This window comes from Hyperolius riggenbachi, chromosome 3 (genome assembly GCF_040937935.1).
Source record: "Hyperolius riggenbachi isolate aHypRig1 chromosome 3, aHypRig1.pri, whole genome shotgun sequence".
Classification (NCBI taxonomy): domain Eukaryota; kingdom Metazoa; phylum Chordata; class Amphibia; order Anura; family Hyperoliidae; genus Hyperolius; species Hyperolius riggenbachi.
In genome coordinates this window covers 360,847,774-360,867,425 of record NC_090648.1, presented here as the reverse complement: position 1 = coordinate 360,867,425, position 19,652 = coordinate 360,847,774, and the positions used below count along the sequence as shown (strand labels likewise).

The window sequence follows — 19,652 nt, the reverse complement described above, 5'->3', positions numbered from 1 at the left end:
GAGAGCTCTGTTGGTGGGGAGAAAAGGGGGGGGGGGAAATCACTTGTGTGCTATGTTGTGTGGCCCTGCAGCTTGGCCTTTTTGACTAAAAATGGCCTGGTCACTAGGGGGAGGGGGGGGGGGTATCCCTGCAGTCCTCAAGAGGTTAAGTAAAGCAAATGATCGTGATCTGGGTCAATGATAAGATAAATACATACTGATTAATATTTGCTATGGTGTCCATCCAGCTTCTGACACGAACTTTATTTCTCACATTGGGTGGATTACTAAATTCATGGATGATACAGATGTGGTAAGGATATGGTCCACTGAATATCTGTCTTTCTAAAGTTAGCGTATCTACCTGTTTGAAAAGAAAAAAATATATATATAGCATGAAAAAGGACAGTTATGGTACAGAGCTCTGATCAGCAAGTAATACTTTTCTACTAGTTTTAAAACTTCCCTCACAGCAGTAGCAGCAGAGTATTGTACTGTGTTAGCCATCAGTAAAAGCAGGAAGTTTTGAATCAGGATGAGGGTATCATACTGATTAAACATCCTTTCTGCCGCGAAGAAGCAGCTGGAATCGCTGAACAGTGATATGCATTGGCCACATAAGTAGCATTTCCCTGCGCGACTCGTCTGAGAAGAAACGGTGCAGATTTGGGCCGAATTCGGCAGTAGTAGAAACAAGGTATTAAAATGGACCAGAGTCACATCATGTATGAATCAACAAGTCACAGTTTGGGAACAACCAAGCATTTCTATACCTATTGCAGTGCTTACAACAGGGGTAGGAACTATGGCTCGGGAGCTCAAGCAGCGCAGCTTAGTGTGGTAGCAAAATATAATTTTTAAAGTAGGCACACTACTGCTGTAGCATGCACTACTAACTTACTCGCATTCCCCCAAAAACGAACAGCTGCTTCAATTGTCACACTCTGGACCAGGTCAGGTCCAGTGACTGTAGGACAAGATCCTCGCACTTTGATTGGCCCAATAGGCTGCCTGTCACTTGACAGGCAGCCTATTGGGCCAAAGTGCGGGAATCTCGTCCTACAAAGTGGATAAACCCCCAAGTCTAATTCTACAAGCTGTTAGTTGGTATTTCTCCTGTCTGGCTCTCACGTAAATTGCTGATGTTGCTGAAACCCAATAGAAGTTGAAGATGTGTCTGACACTTTCGCTGCCCAGCAGATCCACTCTATACATATCACCATGGCAACAGGAACAGCCCTCTTCTGCACATGTGCACTGTCCCAGTTTGAAAAATATTTTATGGCTCTGACGGAAATACACTTTAAATTATGTGGCGTTTATGGCTCTCTCAGCCAAAAAGGTTCCTGACCCCTGGGTTACAAGGATAAGCAAGGCAAATACATTCTCCTAGGCATAGTCTATAGTTCCCCAAGGTAACGCTCAAAAAGGCAGTTAATAAGCTGGACACATTGGCCCATATGCAATTAACTTTTTCACTTGAGTTATCTTCTTAGAGATAATTTTCATCTTCTCTTAAAACTAACATTTTCAGCATTTTAAAATTGAAAAAGTACCCAGAAGTTGGTTAAAAATACTATTAAATGTATTTTGGGTATTTTCTTTCTTGGTGGTGGCTTAAAAGGCATTTTATGACAAGTGGGAATTTACCACCTAGGAGAAAACTCAGGAGAAAAAAAAAAGTTTATTGCATATGGCACATGGTGTTGTGTAAGGGCTCGTTTCCACTATTACGGCGCGGAATCACCTGGATTCCACCGCTGATGAAATCACATGCTGATGCGGTCCCCCATGCGTTTTTGCCGCGATTTCGCATAGGTGAGGGTATATGCGATTTTAACCATGTCACTGCCTGTGTGAATTTACATTGGTACCTATGCGAATTCGCGGCAAAAACCGCATGGGCAAGTCGCATGCGATCTCCCTATTAAATACATTGCATGCAATTCGCAAGCATTCCACTCGCAGGCGAATTCTGCCGGCTCTTTTGTGCGTTTTTTCACCGCTGAAAAAAAAAACAAAAAAAAAAAACGCACCTCAACAACGCTACAGTGGAAACAGGCCCATCCACTTGCATTACATGTGCGAATCCGCATGCGTTGGACGCATGCGGATTCGCGATAGTGGAAACGAGCCCTAAGGCAGTGTTCCCCAACCCTGTCCACAAGGCCCACCAACACTGCAGGTTTTGTGGAAATCCACAGAGGTAGTTAATCAGCTCTGCTGAGACACTAATTACCTCACCTGTGCATGTTTGTGGTTTTCTGCAAAACATGTACTGTTGTTGGGCCTTGAGGACAGGGTTGGGGAACTTTGGTGCAAGACATCCACTGTGAAGTGACTTCCTAAGTTCAGAGAAGTCTTCTAGAAAATAATATACATGCATACTTAATATACACAAAATTGTGTACTGTTTTCTAAAAAGAAAAAAAGAGAAAAGTTGTAACATTTAATTCTCTTTGACAGGCCCAGTGCACACTGAGCGGTTTTAGGAGCGATCCGCCAACCGCATCCGCCAGTGAAAACGCTTGGGTAATGTATTTCAATGGGATGGTGCAGACTAGCGTTTTTTAGCAAACCGCAAACGTGCCTCCTGCTGCACGTTTGCGGTTTGCAGAAGCGTTTCTGCCTCAATGTAATGTATAGCAAAAACGCTAGATCAGAGCGGTTTTCCAGGCGTTTTTGTTTCAGAAGCTGTTCAGTAACAGCTTTTACGGTAACAGTATTTGTAATCTGCTACACAAAAACACTCCCAAAAACACGCTAGGCATGTTTAGAAAACATCTCTAAACATGCCTAGAATCGCTCTGAAATCTGCTCCAAAAACAGCTAGCGTTTTGACGATCTGCTGGCGGTTTTGGTGTGCACTGGGCCAACTTTAGACTGTGAAGCTTTTCAAGATTTGATACTTTTACATGAAAGTTTTTGATCTAATTTTTTGAACAATACCAAGTGTTAGGTAAATCGTCGGCACAAATCTGCCAAAGGTGAGGCGATTGAACATTATGTGTAAAAAACACCAATAAAAAAAAACAAAAAAACAAAAACAACAAAAACAAAAACTGAGAAACTTGAGAAACTAGCTTAAACATCTAAATCCAGCCCATCAAAGATTCCATTCCTCATGAGTTGCACTGTTACTACTGCTGGTCTCTGCAGGTAATCTCCTGATCAGTAATGGTGCTCATACACTTTACAATAAAAACGTTTGATCTTCCCGTTTATGCGATCTAAAGGATCGAATGAAAGTTGAAAATATTTTTTTTTTTCGATCAAGAAATTCGAACGATTATCCCGTTTTTCGAGAAAAATCTGATCGGACATGCTGGAAAAATCTTTATATTCGATCTAACGGAATAATCGAACTAAATTATCTAATCGAAAAAAATATGAAAAATTGTACCATGTATGGCCACCTTAACCTCTTGAGGACCATGGTGTTAAACCCCACTAGTGACCAGGCTAATTTAAGCTTAATTGGCCACTGCTGCTTTAAGGCCAAGCTGCAGGGCCGTACAACTCTGCACACAAGTGATGCCCCCCCCCCTTTTTCTCCCCACCAACAGAGCTCTCTGTTAGTGAGGTCTGATCGCCCCCGTGTTTATTATTTTTTTTTTTACAAATATTTGTTGTTGTTTTTAAAATATTTTTTTGCTATTTTCTTTTTTTTTTTTTTTTATTTCTAAATCCCTTCCCTCCCCCCCAGCCGGCCAATCACGGCGATCGGCTGTCATAGGCTTCTGCCTATAAGAGCAGATTGCTCTCTTGTCCCCCAGGGGGACAGCCGTGTCACACGCCCACCAAGCAGGAGATGCGCTCGCAGCCTGCGCGCGATCTCCTGCAAACTGCTGCCCCAGGACTTTACGCCAATCGGCGTTAGCTGGTCCAGGGGCTGCCGTCGCGGCCACTCCCATTGGAGTGACGCGGCCAGCAAGTGGTTAAGGCTGTGCAATACTTTATCATGTCACTTTTTCATTACAGGACCACTCCAGTAAAATCTGACAGAACCGACAGGTTTTGGGCTAGTTCAGTGATGGCTAACCTTGGCACTCCACCTGTGACAAAACTACAAATCCCATCATGCCTCTGCTTCCCCGAGTTATGCTTAGAGCTGTCAGAGTATTGCAATGCCTCATGGGACTTGTAGTTCCACCACAGCTGGAGTGCCAAGGTTACCCATCACTGGGCTAGTTCATCTCCTCATGGGGGATACTAACGCTGGTTTCACACTGCATATTGGCATTAGCGATGTAGTGCAGTGCAGCGCCCCCGCCGCACGGCAAAAACAGGGTATGCGGATGCAGATTGTAAAAATACGCTTCCGCGCATGTGCACCGCGACGTTGCAACACCAGCATCTTAAGAAACCCTGTGTCACCATAGACAAACATGACTTGCGGGCCGACCCAGATCGCCGCATGGTAACGTAGGCATGTGCTATCGTTTAATCGGGCACTTTCGGCGCAGCATATAGCGAAGTGGGGAGTATGATCTTCCCCATAGACTTTAAAGAGGAACTCCAGCCTAAACAAACATACTGTCATTAAGATACATTAGTTATGTTAATTAAAATAGATAGGTAATATAATCTCGTACCCACACTGTTTTAAAAGAACAGGCAAATGTTTGATTTCATGATGGCAGCCATATTTTTGATTGAAAGGAGGTGACAGGGAGCATGAGACACAGTTCCAACTGTCCTGTGTCCTGCGCACCTCTCCCAGTTGCTAGGCAATGTGAACAACATAGGAAATCCCATCATGCTCTGCACAGCATCAGGGAAAAAGAGCCCGGGCTTTTTTTTCTTTGATGGGTGGAGCTTATCTAAAAATGCAGCTAAAATGTTGCTTTGGTAAGACAAACAAAGTTCTGATGCTGTGAAACTGTTAAAGAAACACCAAGTCTTCTCAGTTCTGCTGACTAGATTTTTAGTCCGAAGGTTCACTTTAATTAAGCTGTAGTAGCAGTGCGTCAATTTGATGCAGTGTCCCAGTGTCAAAGGGCCATCAGGGTTTTCTTTGTTTTCAAAAGCAATTCCTGAACAGCAGTTGCTAAGTCTTAGTGTGCAAACAAGTAGGAAGGCTGGCTGGTATCTTACTATTTTGGCAGTTAAACTGCCATTCAGGAAATGCTCTTGAAAATTCTGAGAATCCTTCACGAGGAGATGGACTAGTTCAAAATGGTTCAGTCAGATTTTATCTGCTAACTTTTTTTTTTTCACTGGAGTGGTCTGTCAAGGATAAAAATAACTATATAAGCTCAGTGCGCCGCTCTATTCTGTCAAAGCCAAAATTCAGAAAGGTCCATAAATAGTGATAGTAAGAATTTAAAATTTAGCAGTGTCATAAAAATCCCAAGTACTCATTGAGAAAAGTTTTGGTTTTCAGAAGAGAATATTAAGCTACGTCTTATCTGAGGCACTTATTGAACCTCTTAGGTTAGTTAGAATAAACAGATACACTTACTTGCTGCATGGGTCTCAGGTAGATTATACGATTTCGCTCAGGGGGCATTCGAAGAATCTGATCCAATACCTGCTCCATATTAAGCTTTTTGCATTGTGCATAGTCAAAACGATTCACAATAGGGGCATTTTCAACCTTCAAGTGTTTTAGTACACGGCATCGTGTAGCTTAAAGGTAAAGGAAAAAGAAAAATTTAGCTGATAATTTCTTAATCTCCAACTACATTCAAGATTATTATACAAACACAGATTTGTTGAGAGGCCCCAAAGGCCCGGGACTAGGGCGTTAGCAGAGCTTGGGCGTTGTTACAGCTGACAATCAGATCAGCTGTTTTTCTGTAGTTATGTGTCTGCACTGTGCTTTCATTCTCCTCTTCATCCTTTGGCTCTGCTCTCCCATCATACCGACCAGCACAAGACCAAGGGGAGCAAATGCAGACTTGGAAACTTGAGAAGAAGAGCACAGGCATGGAGAGGTAGCTATGGAACAAGGTCCTCTTGTTCTAGCGGACAGAGAGGTTGCCGGTTCTGCTGGAACACTATCTGCTACTTTCCCCAAGATTCCTGGGCTGTACCTCCTCCTTCCCTTCCTGTTCTGCATTTCATCTAAGAGGCAGTGTGTCCTGCAAAGTGTCTTAGTCCTCCTCATTTTTATACCTCAGTACTTTGCTGTGCACCTTTAAGCTAAATTTTCACCTAATGGGCTCAGGAAGATGGATCACATCTACATCCACCCCCCCCCCCCCCCCCCCAACAGCAGAAGATGGGCGAGAATGAGTGTTTAAGTGATCCCAGTACTTTGTGTGGGTATTGTCAGGGATCTTAAAGATTCGATCGGCTGTGTTGGCTGTTATTGGCACGCATAGCTAAACGTGCAATCGTACGCCTGTACCCAAGTCACGAGATCGCGGAGACGATCACTCGTCTCTCAAAGACAAAAACAAAACCTCCAGTCATCGGAGAAATTGTATAGTGGGTACAGGTCTTTAGAGAAGAAGCTAGAAAACCGGGGAAAGTATATGAGAGCTGCCTGACCAGTACATAGAGTTCAGACAGTCCCTGCCTGTAAAATTTCAGCTCCATGAGATATTCAAACTTTTTGTTCTGATAATATGTTAAATAATTTATTTTTAATTTTTTTTCTGTATGCGGTGTTGTAAAAGCCATGCCTACTTTCTCTGTTAGAAGTTCCAGCATGACAAAATTATTATTTCGGGGTTTTTTTTCACTGCTGTGATCCCTTTTAAGCACACCTGAGCCCTCTATGATGTAGCCATACCTCATTTTAACCTCCATAAATCAGGGGCCAGAGTTTTGTGGCCTTTACCCTGCTGTGCTGCTGTCTCCTCTCTTTATTCTGTGCATGTGCAGTTACAATGCACTGAGCCCAGTTACAGCGTTTAAAAAGGGTAGACAGCAGCACAGTGGAGAAGGCAACTAAGGGGCTACAACCTTTTTTTTCCCCCAGTTTAGGTGTGCTTTTGGTAAAGGAACCATATAGATCCCAGAGAAACAATCCCTCTTTTAGAACCACGTACTCTGTCCATATGGATATCTTTCAGGGCCGATGTACAGATGTGTGTACAGAAATACCGTATATACTAGGCTTTAAGTCGAGAAATTTTAGGACTGAGTTTGAAAAGTGTAGGAGTCACCTTATCTTCGAGTTAGTCCTAAATCTCTCCGCTTATAGCCAGGACCTCGCTCTCTCCCCCTCCCTTCAGTCCTGAAGCGGTGACCTACTCTGACCCCCTTCTCATTTATCACAATCTAAAACTGGGACCACTGTTAGCTGTCTCCCCAATCCCTGTGATACAATGCAGAGCCCTTAATCTCCTCTCCTTCACTCATGCCGTCCTGAGTAATTTAACTATGATGACGTAGGGGCGCTAATGTAGGAAGACCAGAGAGGACACAGCCTATGGCAGCAATGATAAGGGATGAAGTTTTCACTGCAGGCTCTGCATTGTATCACAGTAAGGACAGAGAAAGTAAGCGGGCCCCCCTTTTAGAATATAACGGATGGAAGTGTGTCAGAGTAGGTCACATTTTCGGGCTAGAGGGAGAGGGCACATTTTTGTCCCAGGTTACAGCACCAGTGGCTTTATACTCTGGCTGAACATACAGTACATTTCATCAGTACTGTATATGCTGTATTTAGGGTGCCATCTAGTGGTTTCAACACATAACACTCCAGAGTAATATGAGAGATTCAAGAAAAAAAATAAATGAAAAAGCAATTCAATGTAGATTCGTAATTCAGTATTAGCCCTTATATTGCCATAAACATCTTTAGGCACTCCATATGCCACAGACATCTAAAGGCATGTTACTACACAACTACTTTTACCAACATCTATGGTGTTTTTGTTTCCAAATATGCTACGGACCTCTAAAAGCATTTAGTATAAAGTTTTTGGTCGGAGACAACTTTCTTCTTGACTTGAAATATGTAAATAATTCTAAGTTGTTGATGCAGAACTATGCAAATTTTAATGCAAATCTAGGCAGCTTGAAAATGGACCAATCAAATGCTTTCGCTGCAAGATTTGATGAGTCAATTTACATTTTAGCAGTAGGAGAACAGAGGCGCAAGCAGGATAAAAGTGGACAAAACCTTTAAAATTTGCTTGGCGGAAGTGGTGGACTAGTCTCCAGAAAGCAGACACAAAATACTGTCTAAATAATTAATAACACATTTATTAAATGGTACCCCAAAGATGCAACGCGTTTCGTTGGCAACGCCCACTTCATCAGACAATAAGGAGGGGACAACAGAAATTCGGCAAAAGCAAGTAGAGCGCCTCTGTGTAGCCTTATTGTTATTAATTATTTAGACAGTACCGCATATACTCGCATATAGGCCGAATTTTTGAGCACAAAAAATGTGCTGAAAAGTCACCCCCTCGGCCTATATGCGAGTCACCTGTTAGTGTCTGTGGTGGGATTTATCATGGGGCTCAGCGGTGATTCTGAGCAGGCTTGCTGTGCCTGCAGCGACTGTTTTCTAGTGATCGGGGCCGAAGAGGAGCGCACAGAGAACATCTGATGACAGATCCCATGCCCGGGGAGAGCAGATCAGCTGCTGTGATACAGAGCGAGCCTGCAGTGCAAGATGCTTCCAGCTGATCGGGGCTGCACGGAGTTCCGCTGATGAGAGGGAGCGATTACATGCCCGGGGGTGTGCGAATTAGCGGCGATCGGATGCCCGGGGAGACCAAAGCAAGAGCAATGATTGGCCACCCAGAGAGTCACAGCAGGAGCGCTCCTCCATGTACATAATCTCGCGCTTCCTGCTGTCTCTGCACCTTGCGACCCCATTGGCTATACTCTCTGGGTGGCCAATCATTGCTCTTGCTTTGATCTCCCCGGGCATCCGATCGCCGCTAATCCGCACACCCCCGGGCATGACATCGCTCCCTCTCATCAGCGGAACTCCGTGCAGCCCCGATCAGCTGGAAGCATCTTGCACTGCAGGCTCGCTCTGTATCACAGCAGCTGATCTGCTCTCCCCGGGCATGGGATCACTGCCTGTCATCAGATGTTCTCTGTGTGCTCCTCATCGGCCCCGATCACTAGAAAAACGTCGCTGCAGGCACATCATCAGTATGCACTGTCGAACTCACCAATCCACTGCATTCTGTGAGGAAGGGTATGTACGGTGGTTTCGTTTTACTCTGGGAGAGTACACTTTTTCAAAACTGTGATTGTTTAATAATTCAGCTCTTTTTCTTGGGGTAGGGGGTAACTGTCCCACAGCAAAATGTGGATGGGTTTTCCATACAACATGTCCTTCCATGCAGATCAGGGTGGCTCCCATACTCTCATACTAGTGTGCTTTAGCAGGACTCTATATGCTAATTAATGAGTGGTATGAATGGACTTGGTACTGGTGGTATGAGTGTAGGCAGGAGTTATCTGCTACACAACTCATTTGTGTTGCTTCTCTCAGCACCACAAAAGTAAACATTTGCGCTAACAAGTGTTGAAGCAAAAAAAAGAGAGTAGGGGGTTGGGAGGGGAAGTCTCAGGAGCTGCTACATTTCCTATCCTCGGCTTATATGCGAGTCAGTCGTTTTTCCGGGTTTCTGGGGTAAATGTTGGGGGGGGGGGGGGGGTCGGCTTATATGCGAGTCGGCTTATATGCGAGTATATACGGTATTTGTGTCTGCTTTCTAGAGACTAGTCCACCACCTCCTCCAAGCAAATTTTAAAGGTTTTAACCACTTTTATCCTGCTGGCACCTCTGTTCTCCTACTGCTATATTGTGTCCACCCCTGGTGGAGGGGTGACTGACCCCCTTTTCTTCTGATCTACAGAGAGCAACTTCTTAATCCTGAGTGAGGACAGGCTTAATCTCACCTGCCTATACAGTGGTTGCCTAAAGTGGTAACCCACGTTTGTGAGTATACCTATCTCACTAATCATATATTGTTTTTAACATACTACACTATATTGGGCTCTCTTTTTTCTATTTTTTATCAATTTACATTTTAGATTATCACAATAATTTGCAAAATTCTGTATTATAATAATTGGCATAGTTCTCAATCATCTCAAATTTATTTGCACCTCAATGACAATCCCTACTAATGAACGTGGATTTTAGTACATGTAGATTAGGGCAAGACGTTTAACACAATACAAACATACCGTATATACTCACGCATAAGACAAATTTTGCAGCACAAAAAAGTGCTAAAAGTTACCCCCACGGCTTATACACTCATTTACTGTGCCCCTAGCTATGTCATGCTCCTCCCAGTGTCCTCTGTCCGTTACCCTCCCCTAGTGTGCGGTCTGCAGCAATTGGAGGAATGAACTGTATCCCTCCAGCTATGGTGCAGCAGAGCAGAGAGAGCAGCAGCGTCACATGCACTGCCCAGCTGCCCTGCACTGATGCACTGGCCTTGTCTCACATTTTTGATGTCACCTAGTGGCGTCTTGAGACAGAGGCAGTGAGAGACAGAGAAGCTAAGAAGGGATCCCTGGTGCTACTCATGATGTTGCGGTTTCCTCTGCTACGCTTCACTGTAGAAATAAAATTGCCGGTTGGCACTTCTATTGCTACACACAGAGTTTGCAGGGAGGCCAGACACAGCAAAGAGCTAATCGAAGGGGGGTTTGCTGAACAGAAGCCTTAAACTGTATCCCAGCAGACTTTCTCATTCTGCACTGGTGGCGGTTACTGGCTCTGTGGACCAAGAAAGACATGAGTCGGATATCCTTGGTTTGGTAAGAATGTGTCACTGGATGGGTAAGATCCCTTGTTACCTGGCTTAACTGTTTGCAACACTGTCATATTGGCATCATACCACTGAACTAGTAGTGACTGCAGGCCACTACCTTATACACTTGTGGCACATCTGTCTATGGTGAGGGGGAACTGCCTAATAGTGGGGGCACACATGGCTATGGGTAGGGGGGGCTGCATAATACTGGGGGCACATCTGGCTATGGGTAGGGGAGCTGCCTCATACTGGGGGCACGTGTGACTATACTGTGGAGGGGGCTTATACGAGAGTCATTTTCCCCCTGCTTTCTAAGGGAAAAGAGGGTACCTCGGCTTATATGCAGGTCTGCTTTTACACCAGTATAAACGGTAGATGGCACTGGCATGTAGATTTTTAATAAAACTGCTGGCAGTCTATGGGATAGAATATATGGCTGACACTATAAAGAAACATCATGCATAGTAAGCTAAAATAATGTTCAAAAATAGATTGTCAGCTGAAGATAACTAACTTAGACTAAGAGGTGTAGAAGTAGTATAATAAAGCACTTACCATGGATGAACATCATTTTGGGGCAATCCTTAAGAACCAAGTCAGTAATGCCACAGTTAGTCAGTGTAATACCTACAAGATTCTTAGATTTAAGGTTCAAAACCTGGGAGAAAAATCAAAACATATTAAAGCACAATAAAAGTCCTTCATTTGTGTGCTGGTAATACAACATAAAATAAAAAAATAATAAAAAAATACCACCTTTTGTGGTAAAGATGAGTGTACTCCAAGTCTTCCAATGTACAACTAATGAGAAAATGTGGACATTGCCACACACTGGCCGTCTAAAATAACTGCTAGCATACAGTATTACTTTGTATATGAATGAAAAGCATGTGCCATACTGTCTTAATCAACCGTATTACATTTTAAGCAGACCTGACCTACCTCTTTAAAAACTAAATATATCCCTCTACCAACTGTGAGTACCTAATATAATCAGTAGTTACCCTGTCTCTGTCTGAGCCCACTCCTGGCTTAACCCTAACCCCCTTGGAAGTGCCCTGCAGTGATTTTGCATAGTCACGTGAACATGGAAATTACCCAAACAATTTGAGCCTACAATCGCTTTAGAAAGCACAATAACCAGTGTAGCATGGAGCTAATCACGGGATGTGACAATACTTGAACTATAAGGGTGTGACCGGTCTAGACATTAGGGACAGCACTCTCCGCAGATTAAGGGTCCCCTTGGGGAATGGCTTTAACTAATATTACACAAGCAGGATTGGGATTGTACTTAAAGGGAAGGTTCAGGGACGCTGTGAAAAAAACAAAAATCCAAATCCACTTACCTGATGCTTCCTCCAGCCCGTGGCAGGCAGGAGGTGCCCTCGTCGCGGCTCCGCAGGCTCCCGGTCTCCTCCGGTGGCGCGCCCGACCTGGCTAGGCCGGCTGCCAGGTCGGGCTCTTCTGCGCTCCAATGTGCGGCTCACTGGTGCGCGCTGACGTCATCGGACGTCCTCCAGGCTGTTCTGCGCAGGCTCAGTAGTTCTGAGCCTGCGCAGTACAGCCCGGAGGACGTCCGATGACGTCAGCGCGCACCAGTGAGCCGCACATTGGAGCGCAGAAGAGCCCGACCTGGCAGCCGGCCTGGCCAGGTCGGGCGCGCCACCGGAGGAGACCGGGAGCCTGCGGAGCCGCGACGAGGGCACCTCCTGCCTGCCACGGGCTGGAGGAAGCCCCAGGTAAGTGGATTTGGATTTTTATTTTTTTCACAGCATCCCTGAACCTTCCCTTTAAGATTCCTGACTATTTTGGCATTTCAGATGCGTCACTATTGATGCAACAAGGGGGAGGAGAAAAGCAACCTGCATATATACACTGCACTACCACATAGAGATATACAAATGGAAATTTTATTGAGTCACAGCAAAGTGGGTGTGGGTGGCGCTCTACCCCCTATGGTGAGATCCCCATCTGTCATGGTATAAAAGGCAATCTCACCAGAGTGATCAAAAGCCTCCAAGGACTGGAAAAAGACTAGGTACTAGTGTCTGGATCCCAGTGGTCCAAATGAGGGCACCCAGAGAGGACCAGGCAGGTTTTAAATGGATCCAGAGATTTCCCTCCTTATGAGAGTATGTAACTTTTTCTTACATAGGTAGTTACAAGATTTAACAGCTTAGTTATTTTGTGCATTTCCATATGCTTTTGGATTTATGGAGTTCACAACAACAAAAAATGTGAAAAAGCTTTCAGTTACAAGGCATATATGCGTTACATCTGAAAGCAACGGATTCCGTGCAACTCAGCCCTTAGGCCAGGGGTCTCAAACTCGCGGCCCGCAGGCCATTTGCGGCCCTCGATACATTATTTTGTGGCCCTCGCCGGCAAAAGCTTCCTTATAGTTCGCTTCAGTGCTCCCAAGTAATCTGCTGCATTCCCGCTGCTAAACTAGGGCTGCAGAGCCCCCAAATCGCCCGGGGGGCAATCCGCCGGCATTTTCTGGAAGGGGCAGAGCTTTCAGCTTCAGCTCTGCCCCTCCTGACGTCAATCGCCGCACGGATCGCCGCCTCTCCCCGCCCCTCTCTGTGAAGAAAGAGTGAGAGGGGCGGGCAGAGGCAGTGATGCGCCGCGATTGTGAAATTCCTTATGCGGCCCAGCCTCATCTTGACTTTGCCTCCTGCGGCCCCCAGGTAAATTGAGTTTGAGACCCCTGCCTTAGGCCCTTTTACACTTAAAGAGACACTGAAGTCTCTTAAAAATCTGTTTTTTATAACAAAAACCTCTTTAATGCCTAGTACACACCATTCAATTTTCTGTTATACTGGGCATACACGGCTCGTTTGTGCGCCGGAATGGAGCCGCTGGCTCGAACCTGGCGTGTCCCCGCGGGCACTTCCTTATCTGCACTTCGTTTCTTCCATTGTCCACCCGCTGGGATCGAGCGCGGTATCGATCCGGAGCGGTGATCGGATATTATCAATTGAGCCATCAGCGGCTCGAATGATAATGAAAAACGACCCATGTATGCCCAGCATTACATTTTCTGTAATTAGATTATTTTCTGTAAAGTACTGGTAGAGACTGGTCATTATCTTTGGTGCATCGTTTTCTGGTTATCTCCTGCTGAGTAGAACAATGCTTAATTGCTAGGCAGGTAGATGGTTAGATAATTTCCAACATGTTGGGAATTATCTATCTGCAGGTAAATCTTACAGAAAATTGTATGGTGTGTACTAGACTTAACATATTAGCCTTAACTAAACCGCCGCATCCCTGAGGCTGTAATCTATCTAAATCCCCCCCAAACGCGCCCTCCCTCTCCCCTGCAAAATCCACGACTTTCTTGGTCGTGGATTTTGCTGCCCTCTACTCTTCCATGTGAGGCAGCTATGAGCTGCAGCCTTGCCTCACGCGCGTCTGTCAGCGGCGGCTCATAGCTCTGCCTCTCACGGAAGCGCTACCCGGATTGCCCCCCCGGGAGTTTGGGGGGGGGGGGGGCAATGCTGGCTGCATGCTTGTTGCAGATGTGTGACTCAAAAACAACTAAAGCCAAAAGCATACCATGACCACCAGGTAGCTGGGATTACTTATAAGGGAATGAATATTTCAGTTTTGTACTCTAACTTTAGACCCCCTTAAGTGTTACCACTAAATTTACCTGTACATGGTCATCCTCTATGACTGGGTCACTGGTGCTTGTGGACTTATCTGCAGTCCGTTTCCTCTTCACGGCTTTTCTGTTCTTTGGTGTAGATTCTTAAAAACAAAAATTTTTAGTGTTGCTAGTTTTAAAGGAAAAAAAAAATGTGAAAAGGGTAAAACTATTTTTTTTTTTTTCTTGTAGACTGTGTTCCCAATGGAGCTCTCCATGTTAAAGGGCCCTCAACCACTCTACTAAGAAGCGAGAGGAAATCTTATCAGGGCTAAAAATATATTTAACCACTTAACGACCGCCTAACGCCGATAGGCGTCGGCGGGTCGTTAGTGGTATAGCATGGAAACGGCCGCTCGATCGAGCGGCCTTTCCATGCTAGTTCACGGAGACTGCTTCCGTGAACAGTGTGCGAGCCGCTGATCGCGGCTCGCACGCATAATGTAAACATCCGGGGAAGAAATCCCCGGCGATCCCCAGCGCCGTGACGTAGATCGGCGATCCCCGGCCTCTGATTGGCCGGGGATCGCCGTCATCTGATAGGCAGAAGCCTATCCTATCAGGCGCAGGACGGAATTCCGTCCTGCGCCGCTCAGAAAAAAAAAGGTAGAGGGAGGGAAAGCCGGGGAGCCCAGAAAACGCTGCGGAGGGGGGCTTTGAGGAGCCCCCCCCCCCGCAAATCAGTAGAAACTGGCGGCGATCAGACCCCCCCTGCAGGACATCCCCCTAGTGGGGAAAAAAGGGGGGGGGTGAAGTCTGATCGCCCTGCCACATTCCTGATCGGTGCTGCGGGCTGTAGAGCCCACGCAGCACCGATCAGTGCAAAATCCCCTGGTCCTTAAGTGGTTAAAAAAAAAAAAAAAAAAAAAAAAAAAAAAAAAGAAGGAGTGAGGAAGGAAGGAGAAGAAGGTTCTAAATTAGCCCTGCTTTTCTGAAGCCTGGTGCACACCTTGCAGTTTTGACCTCAGATCCTATTTGAGGCCAAATGCACACCGGAGCGGTTCGGCAGCGTTATCAGAACCGATTGCGGATGTGGAAACGCTAGGGTAATGTATTTCAATGGGCTGGTGCACACCAGAGCGGGAGGCGTTTTTCAGAAACTCATACTCCCGGGCTGCTGCAGATTTTGGATTGCGGATGCGTTTCTGCCTCCAATGTAAAGTATAGGAAAACCGCAAACCGCTCTGAAAAAGGGCAGTTCAGAGTGGTTTTCCTGGCGTTTTTGTTACAGAAGCTGTTCAGTAACAGCTTTACTGTAACAATATATGAAATCTACTACACCAAAAACGCTTCCCAAAACCGCTAAATGCTAGCTGATACGCTACAGATAAATAAGAAAAAGCGTTTCAAAATCTGCTAGCATTTTGCGGATCTGTTAGTGGTTTTTGGTGTGCACCGGGCCTGAGTGAATAATCTTATCAATATTCATATCTAAAAACACACGATTGGTTCACAGGATGGCCAGGGGCCCCGGACAATATTCATATCTGACCAATCGGACATAGAAAAAAAGCTAGCATTCACACACACATCTATTTTTATAATTCTGATCAGATTTCTGTTTGGACATTGATCAAAAATCAATGGAACACACACACACACACACACACACACACACACACACACACACACACACTTCGACCTATATATTTTATATATTCCAGCATGTCCAATCTGCTTTTGATCAAGGAAAAGATCCATTTTGAGATGGGACCAGTTGCTGGCAGTCAGTAGGCTATATATTTTTTCGGTAGGAAAATGGATCTGAAGTGAAGATTGCATGGTGTGTACCAGGCCTTGAAAACAAAAGCACTGACTACTCTGTTTTCTTTGGGCTCAATTTATCAACACAGGTCGAAAGAAAATTGCAGCAAAATGGGAGCAATTGCCAATAGCAACCAATAAGATTTTAGCTGCAGGACAAAAATAATCTGTCTAGTTGCTTTAGGCAGCTACAACAATGTTATTTAATTACATAGACAAAACATAGAAACACTAGCTTTATCTACCTGAAAACATATTAAATTGTCTGGACTTCTACATTAAGTGACATACAAGCAAACAGTAAGATAACCCACCTTCATCAGACACAAGCGACACCTGAGAAAGCCGTGATCTCGCCCTCGTTAGAGGACGCTGTGAATTCTGCTGGGTTCTGTCAGCCTGGCACAAGGTAGGTGATGCAAATGAATCTGCTCCACTTCCTGAATGAGTCCTCTGTGCCCCACTCTGTGGAGTCCTAAGTGTGTACTCTGAGCAATTCCTGGGAGAGGACTGACTAGTAGATGGCTGCGGTGCATCACTGCTTCCACTATTTCGCCTCTCTTTAGCCATTTCCTGGTTCATATTTTTGGAACAATGGGGACACGGCACATTAGGAGCTTCTCCTTGAGCATCACTGGATTCACAATCCTCTGTCCTATTACATGTACATAAATCTGACTCCTCTGGAACATCAGAACTCTCATTTAAAGAGTTTCTACCGTCAACGTTTGGAGGAGCAGACTCGCAAGCATTTAGCACCCCATTTGCAGTGCCCGCCTCGTCAGAGCCCTCTTTGCCTTTGTTTCTCTCAGATGGATCGCTGGCTGCCTTCATATCCGCTTTGATCTGTTCACTAGTCACCTGGCATCCTTTTTCACAGCTACTCTCTTCACTTGGTGCAGCCTGCTCTGTCGGGTTGACTGCAACACTGCACTTCTTACGCAAGGGTGCTTTGCCTTTCCCACTCACAGCTAGAAGGAACATGGAGAAAAAAAAGTAAGTCACAATTCAGTACACCCCCATTCACACCAATTAACGGCTAAAAAACCCCCAAAAACTCAATTAAAAGTATGCTTCACTGCCTCTGTTAATGCACGCGTGATGTGGCAACAAACTGCATGAATGGGTTGGGATACTGTAGTGCATTGGATTCCACCACACTGCACGCAAATTCACTATTGCAATGCAACTTACTTTGTTAATGGGGTGATCAATGAGATGCAAATGATTCTTAAAGTGACAATGAAGCAAAAAAGACAAAAACAAAGTTATGATATAATAAATTGTATATTTAGCATGGATAATTAATAGAATATTAGTAGAAAAAAAAAAAAAAAAAAAAAATGCTCAGTTCAATTTTCAATTACAGGTAGTCCCCAACTTACGAACGCCCGACTTATGATCGGCATGGATTCTCTGTTTCCATTGGAAAAAAATAACATTTTTAAAATTGGATTTGTAGTTTGAGAAAATCGATTTAACAAAAAAAAAAAATCAAAGAAAAAATGGCTTTTAAACTTGTATAAACAGGTACAAAGGGCAGAGGTGACACAGAGGAGGTACAGGGGACAGAGATGGCACAATGTTCCGACTTAAAGAGAACCTAAACTGAGAAGGATATGGATTTTTCATAGAAAAATAATACCAGTTGCCTGACTCTCCTGTTGATCCTGTGTCTCCCTGAACAAGCATGCAGATCAGGTGTTCTGACTGAAGTCAGACTGGATTAGCTTCATACTTGTTTTAGGTGTGTTATAAACTTACTACTGCAGCCAAAGAGATCAGCAGGACTGCTAGGCAACTGGTATTGTGTAAAAGGAAACATCCATGTCCCTTTCAGTTTAGGTTCCCTTTATGAACAGATTCAGGTTAAGAACGAACCTACAGTCCCCTATCTCGTTTGTTAACCGAGGACTACCTGTATATGACTTTTTTTTAATATAACAATTTAAAGACCAAACTCTGTATTGCAACCTATAATACAAGCAGTGCTAAAGGCCCTTTGAACTTTCCTGCAGTGAAATCTTATCAAACCTGTCCGACTTTGGATGTATAAGTGCTCCAGAAAGCAGCACTGTAGCTGACCCAAGTTGGGTCAGATAACTCAGAGAAGCTCTTTTGCATACTGTACTGTACTGGAAACAATCTGAGAATCGTTTGCTACTAATGCTCTATTTTGTAGCTGTACTACACATACAATTCATTAGATCATACGCTTACTTTGAGCTTAACAGACCAAATAAGTCTCACCAAGGTTTAAATTGGCAGGTCCATTTTCAAGCTGCATGTATTAGCATACAAAATGTATATAATTCTGCATGTACTCTGAATTATTTGCATCTCAGTCATCTTCCCTATCCTTTAAAATGCTCCCATAAAGTCACCACTGAACGTAGCCTGAGGCCTGGAACCCACTACAAACGCTATCGCTAATCACAATCGCTTTGTATGAGCAGTTTGTAAGCAATTTCATGAGCGTTTTAGGGAGCAATTTTAGAAAGTGTAATCAATTTGCCAGCGGTTGTGTAGCGATTTAAAGTCTGATTGGCCCTTTCATTTATGTTTAATTTTGTTACAGTGTACAGTAACTTTAAAACTCTAGCAAAATCGCTCCGTGCAAGTTTTGATGAGCGATTACGCCAGCAATTATATACTTTACATTGAAGTGCAAACGCTAACAAAATGCTGCATGTCCTGCGTTTGGATTTTGCCAATCGCTTCTATGGAATTTGCACCATCCATTTACATTGGCAGAGCGTTTAGGGAAATCGCTAGCGATTTCTCACGCTCCCTAAACGGGGGGGGGGGGGGGGATATGAATAAAAATCGCTCTAGTGGGTTCCAGCCCTTACAGATTTATGGCCTTTTTACACAGTTTATCATTTTACAAGGATTGGCCATTTTGTAGCTCTCCCAATAGATGTGTGCTGTGCATGTAAGCAGCAGGGCACGGCTGCTGAACAGAGCAGAGCAGAATGACTGAGGGAACAGAAAAACTGCAGGGGCTGGGAGTGCCCCAGGTAAGTTAAACTGGCCACTTATTTCACTTTCAGTAACCTTTAAACTAAACCTCTGCTCTTATCATGCATGTCTAAGGCCTTATTTTGAATGTTAGGTAGGTTATAAATATAGTCCAGTATGTGTTCAGCCTCCTTTCCAAACTATCTCCACTTGTGTATTTAATCTAGGCATTTTAATCCCTAAGAAAAAAGTACCATATTTGGGATTCAGCTTACATGTCAAGCTGAGCACAAAGATGACACTTTTGGTTGAAGACCAAAAATGCCTAGATTAATTAAGAAAATGGATAAATGTGTTTGTGGTCACAGTGAAATGCAACGCTATTACATTTTCTCTGTTCACAATGCACGCGTTACAATTTGATTATCGTGTGTTCCAGGGCAGTTTCTAGACTTAATTGCACCAAGGGTAAGGGTTTAAAAATTGTGCGCGTCCCCCCATGGAGCCGGGTAAAGGTGCCTGCAGTATAGGTTAGCCAGGTCTAGTTGCACCTAGTATAAGTAGACAGCTATAGGTTCCCCCAGTATAGGTAGCCAGTA

General features: G+C 44.5%; 1 protein-coding gene across 1 annotated transcript in view; it reads right to left on the bottom strand.

Moving 5' to 3' along the window:
• FBXO38 (F-box protein 38) overlaps positions 1–19,652 on the bottom strand; it is a 106,390-nt gene that overhangs the window by 10,797 nt on the left and 75,941 nt on the right. The window contains exons 15-19 of the mRNA XM_068277117.1: positions 16,407–17,063; positions 14,335–14,432; positions 11,229–11,331; positions 5,444–5,610; positions 198–343 (exon numbers count right to left, since the gene is read on the bottom strand). Coding sequence (XP_068133218.1) covers positions 198–343; positions 5,444–5,610; positions 11,229–11,331; positions 14,335–14,432; positions 16,407–17,063 — 1,171 coding nt within the window. The remainder of the gene's footprint in view (positions 1–197; positions 344–5,443; positions 5,611–11,228; positions 11,332–14,334; positions 14,433–16,406; positions 17,064–19,652) is intronic.